The 20,634-nt window shown below is 35.1% G+C and overlaps 1 protein-coding gene across 2 annotated transcripts in view; it reads right to left on the bottom strand.

Moving 5' to 3' along the window:
* Positions 1-9,727: 9,727 nt before the first annotated feature.
* Positions 9,728-20,634, bottom strand: part of CUNH1orf185 (chromosome unknown C1orf185 homolog) — a 42,597-nt gene continuing 31,690 nt past the window's right edge. For both annotated transcript variants that reach the window (XM_032844130.1, XM_032844131.1), the window contains exons 3-5: positions 19,541-19,676; positions 11,506-11,542; positions 9,728-10,178 (exon numbers count right to left, since the gene is read on the bottom strand). In XM_032844130.1, coding sequence (XP_032700021.1) covers positions 9,784-10,178; positions 11,506-11,542; positions 19,541-19,676 — 568 coding nt within the window. In that variant the 3' untranslated portion in view covers positions 9,728-9,783. The remainder of the gene's footprint in view (positions 10,179-11,505; positions 11,543-19,540; positions 19,677-20,634) is intronic.

Here is a 20,634-nt window from a genome sequence, read left to right as displayed (position 1 = left end):
GACATAGGATATCAGATTGGATAAAAAAGCAAGGCTCATTGATAGGCAGACTGTAAGAGACTCATTTTAGGTCTAAAGACACCTCCAGATTTAAAGTGAGGGGCTGGAAAACCATTTACCAAACAAACAAACAAACAAACAAAAACCTGGGGTGGAAATCCTTATATCAGACAAATTAGATTTTAAACCAAAGACTGTAATAAGACATGAGGAAGGACACTATATCATAATTAAAGCATCTATCTAACAAAAAGATCTAAGAGTTGTAAATATTTATCCCAACATGGGAGCAACCAATTATATAAGCCAATTAATAATAAAATCAAAGAAACACATCAACAGTAATACAAGAGTAGTAGGGGACTTTATCACCCCACTCACTGCAATGGATAGATCATCTAAGCAGAAGATCAACAAGGTAACAAGAGCTTTGAATGACACAATGGACCAAATGGACTTCACAGGTATATTCAGAATATCCCATCCCAAAACAACACAATACACATTCTTCTGTAGTGCACATGGAACAGTCTCCAAAGTAGATCACATCCTGGGTCACCAATCAGATCTCAACCAGTACCAAAAGAATCAGGATCATTCCCTGCACATTTTTGCACCACAATGTTTTGAAACTGAAACTCAACCACAAGAGGAAAATTGGAAAGAACCCAAATACATGGAGGTCAAAGAGCATCACACTAAAGAATGAATGGGTCAACCAGGAAATTAAGGAAGAATTTAAAAAATTCATGGAAACAAGTGAAAATGAAAACACAACAGTTTAAAACCTTTGGGATGCAGCAATGGAGGTCCTAAGAGGGAAGTATATAGCAATACAAGCCTTTCTCAAGAAACAAGAAAGGTTTCAAATACACGACCTAATCCTACACCCAAAGGAGCTGGAGAAAGAAAAGCAAAGTAAGCCCAAATCCAGCAGAAGAAGAGAAATAATAAAGGTCAGAGCAGAAATCAATGAAATAGAAACCAAAAAAACAGTAGAACAAACCAATGAAACCAGGAGCTGGTTCTTTGAAAGAATAAGATTGATAAACCCCTGGCCAGACTTATTAAAAAGAAAAGAGAAAGGACCCAAATAAATAAAATCATGAATGAGAGAGGAGAGATCACAACTAACATGGAAGAAATACAAACAATTGTAAGAACATATTTATAAGCAACTCTATGCCAATAAATTAGGCAATCTGGAAGAAATGGATGGATTCCTAGAACATATAAACTACCAAGACTGAACCAGGAAGAAATAAAAAACCTGAACAGACCCATAACCAGCAAGGAAATTGAAGCAGTAATCAAAAATCTCCCAACAGACAAGAATCCAGGGTCAGGTGGCTTTCCAGGGGGAATTCTACCATTTTTTTTTTTTTAAAAGATTTTATTTATTTATTTGACAGACAGAGATCACAAGCAGGCAGAAAGGCAGGCAGAGAGAGGGGAGGAAGCAGGCTCCCTGCTGAGCAGAGAGCCCGATGCAGGGCTCGATCCCAGGACCCCAGGATCATGACCTGAGCTGAAGGCAAAGGCTCCAACCCACTGAGCCACCCAGGCGGCCCTGAATTCTACCATTTTTTAAAAAAGATTTTATTTATTTATTTGACAGAGAGAGAGAGAGATCACAAGTAGGCAGAGAGGCAGCAGAGAGAGAGGAGGAAGCAGGCTCCCTGCTGAGCAGAGACCCTGATGCGGGGCTCAATCCCAGGACCCTGAGATCATGACCTGAGCCGAAGGCAGAGGCCTAACCCACTGAGCCACCCAGGCTCAGCAAATATCATTCTTAATTGGAAAAAAACTGAAAGCTTTTCACCTAAGGTCAGGAATACAGCAGGGATGTATTCATAGTATACATTCATAGCAGTATTCACTGCTATTCAACATAGTACTAGAAGTTCTAGCCTCAGCAATCAGACAACAAAAAGAAATAAAAGGAATCTGAATCAGTAAAGAAGTAGTCAAGCTCTCACTCTTCACAGATGACAAGATACTCTATGTGGAAAACCCAAAAGACTCCAGCCAAAAATTGCTAAAACTCATACAGGAATTCAGCAACATGGCAAGATATAAAATCAATGCACAGAAATCAGTTGCATTTCTATATACTAACAATGAGACAGAAGAAAGAGAAATTAAGGAGTTGATCCCATTTACAACTGCACCCAAAACCTTAATATACCTAAGAATGAACCTAACCAAAGAGGCAAAGAATCTGAACTCAGAAAACCATAGAACACTCATGAAAGAAATTGAGGAAGAAACAAAGAAATGGAAAAATGTTCCATGCTCATGGATTAGAACAACAAATATTGTTAAAATGACTATGCTACTTATAGCAATCTACACACTCAAAGCAATCCCTATAAAATACCATCAACTTTTTTCACAGAGTTGGAACAAAAAAATCCTAAAAACTGTATGGAACCAGAAAAGACCCTGAATAGCCAAAAGAATGTTGAAAAAGAAAACCAAAGGTGGTGCTATCACAATTCTGGACTTCAAGCTCTATTACAAAGCTGTAGTCATCAAGACAGTATGATACTGGCACAAAAAGACACACATAGATCAATGGAACAGAATAGAGAACCCAGAAATGGACTCTCAACTCTATGGCCAACTCATCTTCAACAAAGCAGGAAAGAATATCCAATGGGAAAAAAGTGCCTTCAACAAATGGTGTTGGGAAAATTGAACAGCCACATGCAGAAGAATAAAACCGAACCATTTCCTTATACCGTACACAATAGATTCAAAATGGATGAAAGACCTAAATGTGAGACAGGGATCTATCAAAATCCTAGAGGAGAACACAGGCAGCTACCTCTTCAACCTCAGCTGCAGCAACTTCTTGCTAGACATGTCTTCAAGGGAAGGGAAACAAAGTAAAAAATGAGCTATTGGGACTTTATCAAGATAAAAAACTTTTGCACAGCAGAGGAAACAGTCAACAAAACCAAAAGAAAACCAAAAGAATGGGAGAAGATATTTGCAAATGGCATATCAGATAAATGGTTAGTATCCAAAATCTATAAAGAATTTATTAAACTCAACACTCAAAGAACAAATAATCCCATCAAGAAATGGGCAGAAGACATGAATAGACATTTCTGCAAAGAAGACATCCAAATGGCCAACAGACTCATGAAAAAAATGCTCAACATCCCTTGGCATCAGAGAAATACAAATCAAAACCACAATGAGATACCAACTCACACCAATCAGAATGGCTAAAATTAACAACACAGGAAACAACAGAAGTTAGCAAGGATGCAGAGAAAGGGGTACCCTCTTACACTGTTGGTGGGAATACAAGCTGCTACAGCCACTCTGGAAAACAGTATACAGGTTCCTCAAAAAGTTGAAATTGGAGCTACCCTATGACCCAGCAATTGCACTACTAGGTATTTACCTCAAAGACACAAATGTAGTGATCTGAAGGGGCACCTCCATCCCAACGTTTATAGTAGCATCGTCCACAATAGCCAAACTATGGAGAGAGCCCAGATGTCCATCGACAGATATAGAATATATACACACACATACACATACATACACATACCTACATACACTCACACAGACACACACACTGGAATACTACTCAGCCATCAAAAAACCGAAATCTCTCCATCTGCAATGATGTGGATGTAACTAGAGGGTATTTGTTAAGCAAAATAAGTCAATAAGAAAAAGATTATCATATGATCTCACTGATAGGTGCAATTTAAGAAACAAAACACAGGACCAGAGGGGAAGAAAGAAAAAAATAAAACAAGATGAAATCAGAGAGGGAGACAAACCATAAGAGAGTCTTAATCATAGGAAACAAATTGAGGGTTGCTGGAGGGGAGAGGGCGGGGGGATGGGGTGGTAGGGTGATGGACATTGGGGAGGGTATGTGTTATGGTGAGTGCTGTGAATTATGTAAGACTGTTGAATCACACACCTGTACCCTTGAAACAAACAATGCATTATATGTTAACTAAAAAATAAATAAAAATGAAAATAAGGGAAAAAATGATCATTTGGTTTGATTAGAGTCTTTTCCCATTGGAAAAGTAGTTTTTTCTCTTTTTGTACATAATCTGTGAGTATGTACAGATTCTTTGAGATGTGAATATCATGTTATCAACTATCTTAAACTTAATGTGTACTAACACATTGACTTCTTGCATAAATCAATTATTACTAAAGAGATTGCAAAAATGATTTCCTAATTCTATCTTTCTACATTTATTAGTTGGCTTTCTGTCCTTAGCCCTTTGAATTTTTTATAAAAAGTTTTCAGGATGGATTCATGGGTCCTTTTTTAGTTCAATATGTTACAATTTATTATTATTCATTTTGTCCTCAGAATTTCCCTAATTTGAAAAGTGGGAGCCTCTTTAAGCTAGCTCAGGTGTCCTTTTGACATGGTCCCATCAATTTATGTTTACTTTCTTACTTGAGGTGCAAGAAAATGTTCTAGGTTTACTTCATAATTTCCTCACCCCAGTCCTAGACTAATTTCCTAGTCCCAGCCCCATTTCTTCAAGGAATATTATTTCCTTTGAGTGGAGAATTGTTTTTAGAAACCAAGTTTGAGAGGCACCTGGGTGGCTCAGTCAATAAGCGTCTGCCTTCAGCTCAGGTCATGATCCCAGGGTGTGGGATTGAGCCCCGCATCCGGCTCCCTGCTCAGCAGGAAGCCTGCTTCTCCCTCTCCCTCTCCCCCTGCTTGTATTCTCTTTCTCACAGTGTCTCCCTCTGTTAAATAAATAAATAAAACCTTAAAAAAAAAAAAAAGAAACCAAGTCTGAGCATTAACTGTGTTGATACATGAGATGAGGGATCAGTATTAGGAAATACAGTATAAACACATATAGCATAAAGATACTAATGTTAATAATAGTATTAGAAGTATCATTGCAAATAAATAAATACACACACAAACACACATTGCATATACATACATACTAATACCTTCAATTCCAACCCAATACTATATCACAGGGCTTTTTTTTTTTTTTTCTGATTTGCATTTCCTTGATTATTAAGGACTTTGAGCAAATTTTTTGTATCTGTTGGCTATTCGTACATCTTCTTTCAAAAGATTTCTCTTCAGGTCTTTTGCCATGGCTCACTCTTGAACTATTACATGCTTAGGTGAAAATCCAAGGTATCCAGGGGCAAAACAACAGCTAGAGAGTTGAAAGAGCCAAGCAGATACTTCAGTTATTGTCTACCACAGTGGAGAGAGATTTAACCTATAAAACCTTACTTGGTTTAAGTAAGAGGAAAAGCTCTAAGTCTGATGAATAGCTCTAACTTGAATCATCACAATATAGAGATGTGGTTCATCAACCGGTTTCCAGATTTGAGCTAGTTCTCAAACTCAGAGCCTTTTAGATAAAAGATGGCCTTTGAGGAAGGGCCCAGCTGTTCTGCTAAAAATTGACATTACAAATTTTATTACATAGAAAATCTTCCTCCTACACTTCCTCCCAAATATTTGCAGCCATTAGCCAGTGTGAGAGTGCATTGGGCTAAGGCATATAACCAGATTTAAAAAACAGATTACCAGATACTGGCTATGAACTGCCACTAATTCCTAGAGAGCTAAAAGTCACAATGGTCCCCTAGTCAAAATAGGGGCCTAGGGAGGCAAGGCCAGATTTTAAAAACAGATTACCAGATACTGGCTATGAACTGCCACTAATTCCTGGAGAGCTAAAAGTCACAGTGGTCCCCTAGTCAAAATAGGGGTCTATGGAAATAAGGTCATTAATGTAGTTTTAGACTGGTTCATCTCAGTTAGCCCAGTGGGTTCCAAATCAAACACATGGTTATTTCCTCCAGTCCTAGGAAGCATAATTGGAGTAGGCATACTTAGCAAAGGGCAAAATCTCCACATTGGTTCTCTAACCCATGGGATGAGGGCTATTATGTTAGCAAAAACAAAGTGGAAGCCACTAGAACTGCTTTCCCCACCCAAAATAATAAACCAAAAGCAATACACATAGAGAGAGATTAGAGATTAATGCCACTTGAAGGATTCAGGAGTGGTAATTCTTGCCACATCTCTTTTCAAGTTGCCTATTTGGCCTGTGCAGAAGAAGATGAAACTTAGAAAATGAAAATGGATTGTTTTAAACTATTTAATCAGGTACTCCCTCTAATTATAGCTACTGTTCCTGGTGTTGCTTCATTGGTGGAGCATATCAGTGCTTTCTCTTGTATATGCTATCCACCTATTCCCCCAGCAAATAATTTTTTTCTTCATTCCTGTTAGTGTGGACCACAACACGGTTTTATTTCATCTCTAAAGATCAGCACTAACTTCGCTGTTCTACTGCAGGGTTAGATTATCTCTCTAGCTCTCTGTCATAATTTAGTTTAAATGGGCCTTAATCTCCATTCCACACAAATGGACACCAGAAGACATTTGTGATATCATGCTAGCTGGACATGGTAAACAAGCATTAGTAACTACCCTAGATAATATGGTTAGATAAATGCAAGCCAGGGGGTGGAAATAAATTCTACAAAATTCAAGGGTCTGTTGCCTCAGGAAAATTACTACAAATCCAGTGGTCTGGAGCATGTCTGGATACCCTTCTAAGGTGAAAGACTAGTTGCTGCATCTGATACTTCCAACCACCAAGAAAGAGGCACAATGTATAGTGGACTCCTTTGGATATTGGAGATAACATATACTTCAGTTGGATGTTCTACTTGGACCCACTCACTGAGGAACCTGAAAGAGGTTCCAGTTCTGAGTATGGTCTGGAAGAATAGAAAGCTCTGCAACAGATTCAGGCTACTAAGTTAGTTCTGCCACATAGCAGATCCATGCTATGTGAAGTGTTTGTAGCAAATAGATATACTCCATGGAGACTTTATGACGCAACTCTAGGTTAATGAAAGTCTGTTGGATTCTAAACAAAGCTATGTTATCACCTGCCAATTATTCTTCTTTGGAAACATCCTCTGGTTTACTATTAGACTAGTAGGGACTTAACATGTGACTATAGCCACCAACTTACCTTTGAGTTCAACTGTTCCCCATGAAATGGTGTTGTCTGATTTGCTAACACATAAAGTTAGGCATGCAGATCTGCACTCAATTACAAATGGCATTAGGTTATATAAAATTGAATTTGAGCAGATTCTTAAACCACAAAGAAATTGCATGAGAAAATGGTTGAGATACCCATGGCTCTTACTCCTGCTACATGGTCTCTCTCTCACCATATAACTATGGCATCAAGTAGAGTTACTTATCAACAGTTGACTAAGAAAATACTTGATCCTGACTTTCAGACAGTTCTACATGATATGCCAGCATCATCTCAGAGTTCACACCTAAAGTAAGAGAGCCCTGCTCATGTATGGCCTTGGTAGGCAGTGGTGAAAGTCTCAGTAGGCATAACTTTGAGCAGTGACCTAGCTGTATAGCTTGGAAGAATAAACTTTCAGAGGTATAGATTTTTGTTGATTCATTGGCAGTAGGTAATGGTTTGGCTAAGTGGTTAGAGACTTGTAAAGAATACAACTGGAAAATTAGTGACAAGGAGTCTAGGAATGATGTATGTAGGTAAGTTTCCCAATGGAGAATGGACACAGAATATTAATATAAATGAGTCTTAAGTAAATGTTACCCAAAGAGCAATATCAGAAGAAATTTAATAATTAAGTGGACAAGATGATCCACTCCATGGACGTCAGCCTCTTTCAAAAGTCATCCTTGCTACTGCTATGAATAATAAACCGTCCTTTGTCACTGTAAAACCACTGAGGGCTAACTTGTCAGAGGGCATGAATGGTGAAATCTTAGATCCTTTACAGTTCTTGAAAATAAGATTATTTTAGACTGCTGTAAGTTCATATACTTACCAGTCTTTTCAAAGAGAACAATTATATAGCTATGATATAGAATAACATTTTAATAAACAAGTAAATGTGTTAGGTTTTGAGAAAAAAGTTCAATCTATTCATTCATAATATAACAATTATTTTATATGCATAGATCTCTTTATTTCTCATTTGTAATGACAAGAATTTGGTTAGGATGCTTTGTTCATAGTAACAGAAACAGAACTCTTTTTACTTTATGCAAAAAGGACTATTTATTATAAAATTACAAGGGTACCTTACCAAAGCCCAGAACAACAGTTAAAAACAGGACATTAATAAATATCAAATCTTGCCAGCTTAAGCAAACAGGGGAACTTATTATGATACCAGACTGCCGTACCAAGCCAAGGGCAGCTTCATGAAGGGATGGAATAAGGAAATGGAGGACTATTAGAAAGCAGGAATCACATTTGCCTTATCTCTCATCTCTGCTTTTTACTTTGCAAGTGCTTCACTGCTCTCTCACTGCAGATTTGCTATTTTTCCTTCCCAAACGTAGCCCACAGCTCCCCAGGTTGTTTCTGCTATTCCAGAGTCTAATCAGATCAAAGCTAGACTCTGTTACCTCCAATCCCAAATTCCTAGAAAAGTTTTAACATCTTACCAAAATTAGAGATAACTTCTCTGGGATAGGTAGTAAGATATAAGTTGGTGAGACACCAAGAGACAGAGAACAATTTATATATATTCTGTTCCTGACAGACCCTGAGTTCAAATAGCTTACTTAGATGTAGGGGTGGACATTAGAGAGCTGTTCTCACAACCAGTAACTAGTAGAAACAATGAGGTGCTCAGGAGAGAGAGGTATTCTAATCCTTTTTAATATTTCCCATGGGACAGAATCAATAGACATGGGCAATGCTACTTTTAATTGAGAGAAGTTTCTTTTCATTGATTGTAATAGGTATGATTTATCTCTTGGGAAGATATGCACAAGTGTAGGTGAGTAACTTAAGCACAAAAGTTATTATATTTAGTCATCTTCCAAAAAAGAAAGAAGAAAAGGAGAGAGAGAAGGAAGGAAGGAGGGAACTGATTATATGGAGACTATTTAGGAGAAAGGGAAAAAAGATTAATTACATGGTGGATGACTTCAGAAATCCCTCAGGACTAAACATAGAAATCTGACCAAGGGCCTCTCAGATTATTGTCATTAAGAGGTTTTGGAAAACTCATCAAACTCAGTAAATTTTCTGCATTACCCACTTAGAATTATTCCTAATAAAATGATAAAGATATGTTTAAAAAAAAAAGAAGGATCTCTCAGATTAGTGAGAACTCTGATTCATCTAGCTTGAATCAGCGGTTTAGGAAAATAGCTGGCCACATTTCCATCATAGTGGAGTAAGGATTGGGAAACCATTCTGAGAAACGGACATAGGAAGGGGCAAAGAAAATTATTTTCTGGATTCTTCAGTTTCCAGGCTCCCCTAGAAGAGCAAAATTATATTGTTTACCAAAATCATGACAAAATGAAATTTGAATGTTAAGAGATTTATGTATTTAAAATTCAGAAAAGCTGATGGACGTATTCTGCCCAGCCCTACCCACATGGAAGTAAAATTGAAAATGTCAAAAGTATAAGGAAATGTTGTGAATGTTTTATTCAAAAATCTATTTATGCTGAAGATTTTTTAAAGTATTTCTCTTGTATGTTGAAATACATTCATATTATTTATTATGTCCTTTGATGAAATACAAGGAGTTAAACTTAATATTCATAATGTCACTCTACTGCTTCCTGTAATTTTGTTTCTAGAAATAAGAAATGGCGAGGGAAGTAGGACCACTCTAAGATAAAGAACAAGTAATATTAGTATGGTGATTCAGTTTTAACTTTCCATGATTTCAGTGTATACAATGTTTCAAAAGAAAAAAAAGTCATTCAATATTATGTTGAAGGTTTTGTATTTCAACCTCTGCATTTCTTCGTGAAAATATTTCCTTAATGCTGTCATCTTTCTGATCATCATAAAGTGCCATATTCAGTACATTTTCAGTACAGTCTTCTAAGGAAATTGTTGACAGGTATGAAAATACTTTTTCCAGTAGAGGTTCCCTGAGAAAAGGCATTGGAGAGCTCTTTTTTGCTAGAATATCATCAGAAAACCAGTCATCAGCTGCTTCTATACTTTGGCTGTAATAAGAATCAGATGGTAGTGTTGATAAGGTTAAGGTAACACTGCTGGGATGTGTTGCCAAGCTAGTCTCTGAGGGGTCACAAATGACCTTTTGTTTTGCAAGGCAGAATTCGTCTTTAGAGTGATCTTTAATTACTGTAAAAGAAAATTAGATATACTATGAATACTATACATTCATGACCTGAATCTTACTTATAAAGGTGATATTTCTTTTTAAAATTCAGACTCTTTTTTGGGTTAAAATGGACAGAAGGATGCAATAGTGAAAATTCTAAGTTGCTATCATCATCTGTACAATGTTAAGTATGTAACTGGGGATTAACAACTTCATTACAATCAAGAATAGAAAAGGCTGTTCTAAAGAAAATCAACCCATTTTAATAGGAGAAGATTCTAAATAGGCTAGAAAGCTCAGTTCTGGAATATTGTAAGCAGGTAGATTACAAAATGTTTGGTCCACAGTGGAAAGGGCCTATGTGTTGCCTTGACACCAATTAAAGTAACTACTAACATTCTCAGAGTGCCTTATAATATGTGAAGCAGTTTGATATATTTCCATATATCATTTATCTTTTCAATAATTTTTCAAGTAAGGTATTATTAGAACCATTTCACAAAAGAGAAGACTGAGATTTAGAGACTGATGACTCACCACAGATCAGAGACACAACAGACTTCACCTAGACTTCTAGTACTCTAAGATTCATGCTTCTTCAATTATTACATTATTTATACTGCACAGTTGATATTTAAAAATGTTAAGATTTAGAAAATATACTACATAATATATAGTATATATATACTTAGGATTAAGTATCTTTTATAATATTTTACATACTGAACTTTGATATTAATGTGTAACATTAATTTTTAAAGCTGCTTTAAATATCTTATTACATTTTGTATATCCAACATTTCTTACATAGGAGGATAATATTTTGAGGTAGTAAGACATAATATGCAATATCTAGAGGATTATAAAATACTCATGTCTTTTGACCCTCCAGGATAACTATATGGCATTGACTATGACACTTTTTTTTTTTTAACCTTAGGGATGGTGGGGGGATGAATGGAGACAATCTGAAATAGGCTACATGCCCAGCATGGAGCTCTACGCCAGGCTCTATCTCACAACCCTGAAATCATGACCTGAGCTGAAATCAAGAATTGGACAGTTAACCCAATGAACCACCAAGATGCTCCTGACTATGATGCTTTTGGGTATAAATAAGGAACAAAAATTTGAATTTCACATTTTAATTTAAGATGTGACATTGTAAGTTTTGTTTTTTAAGGAATATATGCCCACTCACATACTAATACATTAATGTTTCCTTTGAATTTCCATCGTATTAAAACAATATTTAGATAACATTTAGGTAGGCCTCTTGGTTCTTTAAAAATTGCTATAATTATACATAATTATGGTTTCTTCTAACAAATTGTTGAGAAAATTTACCTTTTATATGTGCTGTTTCCTTTTTTCTTTGCTCCTCCTACATAAAAAAAAGTTATTCATATTTAAAAAACTGAATGGTTTCTCTATAATTTCTTTAATATATTTAACATATATTTATATGAGAATAATATATTTTAACTTCATAATAAGGTTTTGATGGAATTTTTTTTCCACAATATGAGTTTATTTCATCAAAATATACTGACAGAAAAAAAAAGTGTTTAGGTATCATCTGGAGAGAATGTGAACTGGTTCAAGAAGGCAATCTCAGGATTAGGAATGAAGGGGTGAAATAGAGTTCATCAGGATTATTTCTTCCCCTCCTCACTAACTCAGAGTCATTAGAACTAGAGAGGTCTAAAAAAGTAATTGGAATTCTTAGACTTAGTCATTTCATTAACCAACAACAAAAACATGAATTCATGTGCTATTCTTTTGAAGCAAATAAAACAGTTGCTCAAACAATATATTCTAAGATGTATTCTGGAAAGTGTAGTGGTATAGTAGTTCTCAAACTCCAGGGCATCAGAATCACCTGGTGTGCCTATTAAAATGCTGATACTGGGACATAATATCAGACCCTACTAAAACACATTCTCTGGGAGGAGATTGGGAGTATCCATTGTAATACTCTGCAAGTGGTTCTGATTCAGGTTTTTCTTAGACCACTAGATAAACAGTGGGCTACTACATAGGGTGTTTGGGATGGTGTGGGTAAAGATGAGGCAGGAGAGAGAACAACATTGCTTTCTTGTGTTTTAGGGGAACAGTGTTAGTACTCCATGCTGATCTGCATTGTCCTATCCCCCAAAATGGTTTCTTAGGATATATATATATACACACACTCACATGCACACACACACACATACTATATAATGTATAGTATATACATAGTATATATATAGTATATACATTATACAATATATAATACATTATACAATATAGTGTATATATACAGTATATACACTATACAATATATAGTATATACATTATATAGTATGTGTGTGTGTGTGCATGTGTGTGTATATATATAATATATATATTTCATATGTCTTATATGTATATAGGATAACACCTAAGCACTTTTTTTGCAATCAACTTTACTTATTTGTTCTGTTTACCTTTTATTAATATAAATGTCAGTACAGGCTCCTGACTTACCTTGCCTAGATTTAGGACCAATTCAGTTTGTGACTCCTATATAAATTATATCAGAATGCTGCCCCTCAGACTTTTATGTGCCTATGTTTTACCTGGTGAGTTTGTTCAAATGCAGATTATGACCCAGTAGGTCAGGAGTGGGGTCTGAGACTGTGCATTTCTAACAGATGCGCCTAGGTAATAACAATATTGCTGGTCTGGGGACCACAGAATAAGGACCTAGACTGATTGAAATTCCACCCAAATTTAAGGGAATTGCAAAATGGACATTCTTACATATTTCTGCCTATAAGTAGGTAGAATTTTTCTGGAAGGCCATATAACAAATCTACTTCTAGAAATGTATTATGCCAGGTTAATAATTTTGGATTTATGTAAATATTCAGTTACCAGAATGTTCTTTACAACAATCTTAACCATTTTTAAAATCTGTAACTTAAAATTCTAAAAGAAATACTTAAATGTATTATGATACATAGATAATAATATAATCAATATTCTTCCAACTATTAAAAATTATGCTATAGTTTCAGAAGTAAGGGCTCAAAAAATGACAGGGATATATAAAAAAGGGAAACAACCTTGGGGGTTCTCACTGGTTAAATCTGGAAAAAACTGAGCATCAAAATAAGTACAGTAATGGATTACCGTCTGCTGAATAACTCAGAAACCCATGAGTCTACACAGATAATAAAGACAAAGAATTTTTTTCTTTTAGTAGAAAGCCCAATGGAAGATGAAAGTAGTATCATAAGAAAAACATTATTTTGCTACAGCTTTGTAAAGCAAGGTTCAGGTAAGAACCTTACCTTGGTTCAGGTAAGCAAAGGAACTCTACTTACCACCTGTCTACTTGGTAAGTAGAGTTTGATGAAGAAAGAGATTTTCATGGTTACATGGTTCAAAGTGTCTCACACAGATTATTTAATTGCTAGGTAAAAACAGGAATAATACAATGGGTGAAGAACAGACATCATCCTGATGGTGTGATCAACTAAAATTATTAGTGAAAAGCAGATGAACATTGTATGTCTTCATATGTGATAAAATGAATCTGATCACAAGGAAAGTCAAAATCAATCTTATGATCTATAAAGTAACTGACTGCATTCTTCAAAAATGTCAATATCTTGGAAGACAACAAAAGGACACTTTTAAAATATTTTGAACTGAATAATGAGAACAAAACATAAAAATTTGTGGGATGCAGCAAAAGCATTGCTTAGAAGAAAATTTAAATATTAGATGTTTACATAAAAGAAGTCTAAGGATAATAAATTGAATATTCCTAGCAAGACTGATTTAGAAAAAGAGAGAAAGAATCAGGAATGAAAAGTGTGCCATCACTAAAGATTCTACAGATATTAAAAGGAAAATAACTGGATACTATTAAAACTTTATGCCAATAAACTTAACAATTTAGATCAAATGGACAAATTCATTGAAAAACAAATTTCTAAAGCATACAAAATAAAACACTTAAATAGCCCCATATCTATTAAAGGTCCTATATTTATAGTCAAAAACTTTCTCTGAAAGAAAATTCTAGACCTACGTGACCTCATTGCTGAATTCTAGGAAAACCTTTGAGAAAGCAGTATTGCCAATTATACACAAAAATTTTTCAAAAAGTAGAGGAGCAGGAGACATTTCATAGTTTTCTGACCAGAATAACTATGATTTTAAAATCTAACAACAAAGAAGGGCATCTTGGTGGTTCAGGCTGTTAAGTGTCTGCTTTCGGCTCAGGTCATGGTCACAGGGTCCTGGGATTCAGCCCAGCACCAGGCTAGGCTCCCTGAGCCTGCTTCTCCCTCTGTCCCTCCCACTGCTCCTGTTTTTTTTCTCTCTCTCTCAAATAAAGAAATAAATGAAATCTTTTTAAAAATCTAATAAAGATATTACAAGATAAGAAAATTATAGAATAATATTCCTCATATACATAGATGTAAAAGTGATTTAAAATATATCAGTAAATTGGGGTTTATTCCAGGAATATTCCAGGAATACAAGGTTGATTTAACATTTGAAATTCGATGTAATTCACAATAACAAAAGAGAAAATCTATGTGAACAATGTCAAAAGATGCAGAAAAACCATTTGGCAAAATTGAGTAAACTTCATGACTAAAAAAAACAGAAACAACAAACTTTCATTAGACTAAGAATAGAAGGGAATTTCCTTGACCTGACAATATGCATCTACAAAAATTTCATTGTTACTTTACACTTACTGGTAAAGAGTTGAATGTATTCTGAGATCAGGGATATAAAAAGGATAACTGTTCCTGATACTTCTATTTATCATTATTACATGAGGTCTTACCCAGTACAAGATGAAAAATTAAAAGCATAAAGATTAGAAAATAAGTAAAGTTGATGTTTTTCACAGATGATATAATTGTGTTGAAGAAAACCTATGGAGTCCACACACACACACACAAATTACTAAAAGTAATAAGTAAATTTATTTATAAAAGTCACAGAAGACAGGTCAATATAAGTATCAATTGTAGTAAAGATGGCAATTTGCTTCAAACTAATCTATAAACTAAATGTAATTTCCTTTAAAATCTCAAAAAGGTATTTTGAATTTTTTTTTTTAAATTTTTTTTTTTTTAAAGATTTTATTTATTTTTCAGCGACAGAGAGAGAGCGAGCGAGCACAGGCAGACAGAGGCAGAGGGAGAAGCAGGCTCCCCGCCGAGCAAGGAGCCCGATGTGGGACTCGATCCCAGGACGCTGGGATCATGACCTGAGCCGAAGGCAGCTGCTTAACCAACTGAGCCACCCAGGCGTCCCTCAAAAAGGTATTTTGTAGTTAGAGATTAATTGATCTTAAAATTTATATGAACAGGCAAAAAACCAAGAAAATCTAAAAAAAAAAAACATTGAAAAAGAACAATGAAATTGGAGGAACCATATGGTCCAATTTTATGACCTACTATGTAGCTAGAGTGTGGTTTTGATAGAAATAGACACACAGGTAAACAGTATAGACAGAGAATCCAGAAATAGACCCACATGTATTTGTTCAACAGATTTTTGATAAAAGTTGCAAAAGCAATTCAATGTAAAAAGGATAGTCTTTTCAATAAATAGTGCTGGAACACTTAGACATCAGGAGCTCCCAAAATGAATTTTGACCTAAACCTCACACCTTATTAAAAAAAATTAACTAAAAGTGGATCAAAGATAGAAATATAAAATGTAACACTTAATAGCAAAAACAATCCTAAAAAAAAAGTTGGAGAACTTCCTGAAATTAAAACTTACTTCAAAGCTATAATAATTAAGATGTGGAACTGATATAAGGATAGATATATAGATCAATGGAATAGAACTGACATTCCAGAAGTAAATGTTCATATTTATAGCAAATTGATTTTTGACAAGTGTTTGAAGACAATCATTGGGGAGAGAATAGTCTTTTCAACGAATAGTGTTGGGACAAGATATGTACATGTAAATGAATGAAGTTGGGCCCATACCTCACACCATATCAAAAACTAACTCAAAATAGATCAAACACTTAAATATAAGAGCTAAAACTATTAAAGCTCTTAGAAGAAAATATAGGCATAAATCTTTACACCTTAGATTAGAAAAAGGTTTTAGATACGACATTGAAGCTTTTAATCTTGATGAAGTTCCAATAGCTCATTTTTACTTTGGTTTCCCTTGCCTCCAAAGATACGGCTAGTAAGAAGTTGCTATGGCCAACGTCAAAGAAGTTGCTTCCTGTGATCTCTAGGATTTTGATGGTTTCCTGTTTCACATTTAGGTCTTTCAACCATTTTGAATTTATTTTTTTTGTATGGTGTAAGAAAGTGGTCCAGTTTGATTCTTTTGCGCATTGCTGTCCAGTTTTCCCAACACCATTTGTTGAAGAGACTATCTTTTTTTCCCTTGATATTCTTTCCTGCTTTGTCAAAAATTAGTGGACCATACAGTTGTAGATCCATTTCTGGGTTTTCTTTTCTGTTCCATTGATCTATAGGTCTGTTTTTGTGCCAGTACCCCATTGTTTTGATCACTAAGGCTTTGTAGAGTATCTTGATATTTGGGATTGTGATACCTCCATTTTTATTCTTTATCAAGATTGCTTTAGCTATTCGAGGTCTTTTAATTATAATTTTGGTTATTTGCAAACAAAATTTGGTCAGTTCATACACTGGAATACTGTAAAAAAAAAAAAGTCTATAATGTGGGGTGCCTGGGTAGCTCAGTGGGCTAAAGCCTCTGCCTTCAGCTCAGGTCATGATCTCAGGGTCGTGGGATCGAGCCCTGCATGGGGCTTCCTCCTCTCTCTGCCTACTTGTGATCTCTGTCAAATAAATAAATAAAATCTTTAAAAAAAAAAAGTCTATAGTGCACTATGGGTATATGCACCAACCTGGATGAATCTCAGAAACATAATGTTGCACAAAAAGGTAAGAGTATATTAGACATGGAGTCTGAAATCAAGTAAAATTTAATAATACATTGGTAAAATCATAAAGAAAAGCAAAGAAATGGTTAACTGCAATTATAAGATAGTTGCAGTGAAGGGCTGGGATACAAACTGTAAGAGATAAATGAAGGCTCAGGACACCTCAAAGGTACTGATAATATTCTATTTCTTATTCTGAGTGGTGGGTATAAATAATTACACTTATTAGTCTTTAAATTGTTTCTGGGTACTCTATTGTTTATATGCTGTATTTCACAATATACATTTTAGAAATTCAGCTCTAGTTCTATCCATTAAGCCGCATCTTTCATTATAATTTTCATCCTCCTGCCTGTCTGTCTCTAGGAGTTGAGGAAGAGGCCAATACACAGGCAGAAACTGAGATGAGAAAAAGAAGGACAATATGAAAAAGAATCCTTTTGTACTGCCTGAAATGATTGTGGCTGAAGTCAGTACTACCTTATTCTTTTCATAAGGTTTTCATACTATGATTTATACTATCTTTTTTTCTGAATTAGGTTCCTATCACTACCAATAATTTTGAATAATATTCTACATTTTTTTGTATATTATTTATCTCTCCCATTAGTCTATAAATCTCATTCAAACAGGGACTCTTGTTTTCCTTGTTCACTACCAAATTTCCAGTTGCCTAGAATAGTGCCTGGCATATAAGACTTTATTAGGTATTTGTTGAATGAACAATAAACAGTTAAACAGTACTATTATATATATACTTCTTCCATCATAGTACTCATGACATTTTGTTTACCTGTATCTATCATTAGGTATGAAGACATCATTGTACTATAGTATCCAGCAAAATGCCTAGCATGTGAAGGGTACTCAGTAAATACATTTAAACATTTCTCTCTGCAATGCAATCCTAATTTCAAACAACCCTTTATTTGAAAGAACTATTTAGAATTGATTTGATCATTAAACCCACCTGCCTAAAACCTCCCGGTAATCATAATGGTAAACTTGTATAGTGCTCACTATGTGGCCAGGCACAATTCTGAGTGTTTTTTACATACTAATTCATTTACTTCCCATAACAATTCTATAGAGATTAAATCATCCTCATTTTGCAGATGAGGAAACAGACACACAGTAAGTAATTTGCCTAGGATTACACAGCTAGCAGTGGTTGAGCTAGGATTTGAACCTGCATCAACTGGCTCTATAGTCTATGCTCTTGACTATAATCCCATACTGCCTCCAGTGGATCTGTAAAGTCTATGGAGTAAAATCCAAAATCCTTAGGCTGTAAATGAGGTTTCTCAAAACCTCATCTCCAGGACCTTTCCCCACCATTTCCCTTTATGAACCCTAGCTCCCAAACATTATAACATTTTTACTGAACATGTTACTTACTTTCATACCTGCAAGCCTTTGAACATAGAATGAATGTCCTTTGTTCTCTTTCCTCCTGGCAAACTTCTATTCCTTTCTCAAAATCCAACTAAAAATTTCTTCTCTGTGAAGGCTTTCTCAATTTATGCTCCCTTGTCTGCATTTCCTCAATTCTGTGGCTCATACCACATTATGATGCAATTTTTAGTTTATATGTTTTTCTTCTCTACTAACTTTGGGCTCATCTAGATCTGAACTCATATCTTATTTATGTAGCCTCAGTGCCAAACCTAGTGTTGTCATATTTAAGGCACTTGAAAAATATTTGTTCAATAAATGAACACTGAGTTCAACTTGAGTTCAATATTCAATATGTACAATGAAACTTTGATATTCTATCAATTTGCTGCTATTTTTTATTAATGCTATAATAATAATGATGATGCTGTAAACCACTAATATTTGTTTTAATTATATCATAGTTTTACATTTCCACTGGTATCTCTCCTGTTTTACTTTGTCCATATAACACTGTTTTGACACCACATAACAGAAAGTTAACTATGTGTCTGCCTTTCCCACTTGTACTACAATAAGGATACCTTATCATCCTTAACAGGGGTTCCCCAGAGCTTAGAATATACTGAAGTCTTAATAAATCTTTGTTAAGTAGTACTTAATTTCAGTTAGTTGGTTTTTTAGATTATTTGGTTTTCTGAGTTTCCTCTTATTTCCAAATCACTTTCCTCTGTTAAGCCTGGCAATTTTGTTTTATTTTTCTTATGCCATTTTTCTTCATCCCTGTAATAATCCTAATATGAGGAGTATAGGTTCTTAGGCTAGAGATATAGAGAAGCAACTATAAGAGCAGACATTTCCTTTTAGTTTTTCATTTTCCTATAATATAAAAACTAACTAGTTTGGGTAATTTAAATTTAGCTCCATATTACTATCTCTCAAATTGAAAACAGTGGATACTGTTTTTCAGATTTAAAGACAACAATGTTAGTGACATGGTATCAAATAAATTATTTGAAAATATTTCTATAAAACGTCATACACTACCTGTGTCTGGAATCCTCCAGTATGAAAATTTCGAGAAATAAAGACACACTGAGAATGAGATTTAATCTTTCCCTTTGATGATCTTTGCCTGCATCTCTTATCAATTGCTTTAAATTTGGAATTTCGAAATATTTCTCTGAAAAATATTTTATAGAGAATATTATCAAACCTGAGTTCCATTATAAATAACTAAAATTATTTCTAATAGTTATACATAAAGGTTTAAAATCAGGAATATTAATATTTTTTATTTTTTATTAACATATAATGTATTATTTGTTTCAGGGGTACAGGTCTATAATTCATCAGTCTTACACAGGTCACACCACTCACCATAGCACATACCTTCCCCAATGTCCATCACCCAGCCACCCCATCCCTCCCACCCCCCTCCACTCCAGCAATCCTCAGTTTGTTTCCTGAGATTAAGAGTCTCTTAAGGTTTGTCTCCCTCTCTGGTTTTGTCTTGTTTCATTTTCCCCCACCTTCCTCTATGATCCTCTGTCTTGTTTCTCAAATTCCTCATATCAGTGAGATCATTTAAGTGTCTTTCTCTGATTGGCTTATTTTGCTTAGCATAATACCCTTTGTTCCATTCAAGTCGTTGCAAATGGTAAGATTTCATTTTTTGATGGCGGCATAATACTCCGTTTTGTGTGTGTGTGTGTGTGTGTGTCTGTGTGTGTGTATACCACCTTCTATATCCATTCATCTATTGATGGACATCTAGGCTCTTTCCATAGTTTCCATTGTGGACATTGCTATTAACAACATTGGGGTGCAAGTGCCCCTTCGGATCACTACATTTGTATCTTTGAGGTAAATACCCAGCAGTGTATTTGCTGGGTCATAGGGTAGTTCTATTTTCAACCTTTTGAGGAAGCTCCACACTGTTTTCTAGAGTGGCTGCACCAGCTTGCATTCCCAACAACAGTGTGGGAGGGTTCCCCTTTCTCCACATCCTCACCAACACCTGTCATTTCCTGACTTGTTAATTTTAGCCACTCTGACTGGTATGAGGTGGTATCTCATTGTGGTTTTGGTTTGTATTTGCCTGATGTGGAATGATGTTGAGCACTTTTTCATGTGTCTGC

This window comes from Lontra canadensis, unplaced genomic scaffold (genome assembly GCF_010015895.1).
Source record: "Lontra canadensis isolate GAN:19392208 unplaced genomic scaffold, GSC_riverotter_1.0 scaffold148, whole genome shotgun sequence".
Classification (NCBI taxonomy): Eukaryota; Metazoa; Chordata; class Mammalia; order Carnivora; family Mustelidae; genus Lontra; species Lontra canadensis.
This window is presented reverse-complemented; position numbering and strand designations above follow the sequence as displayed.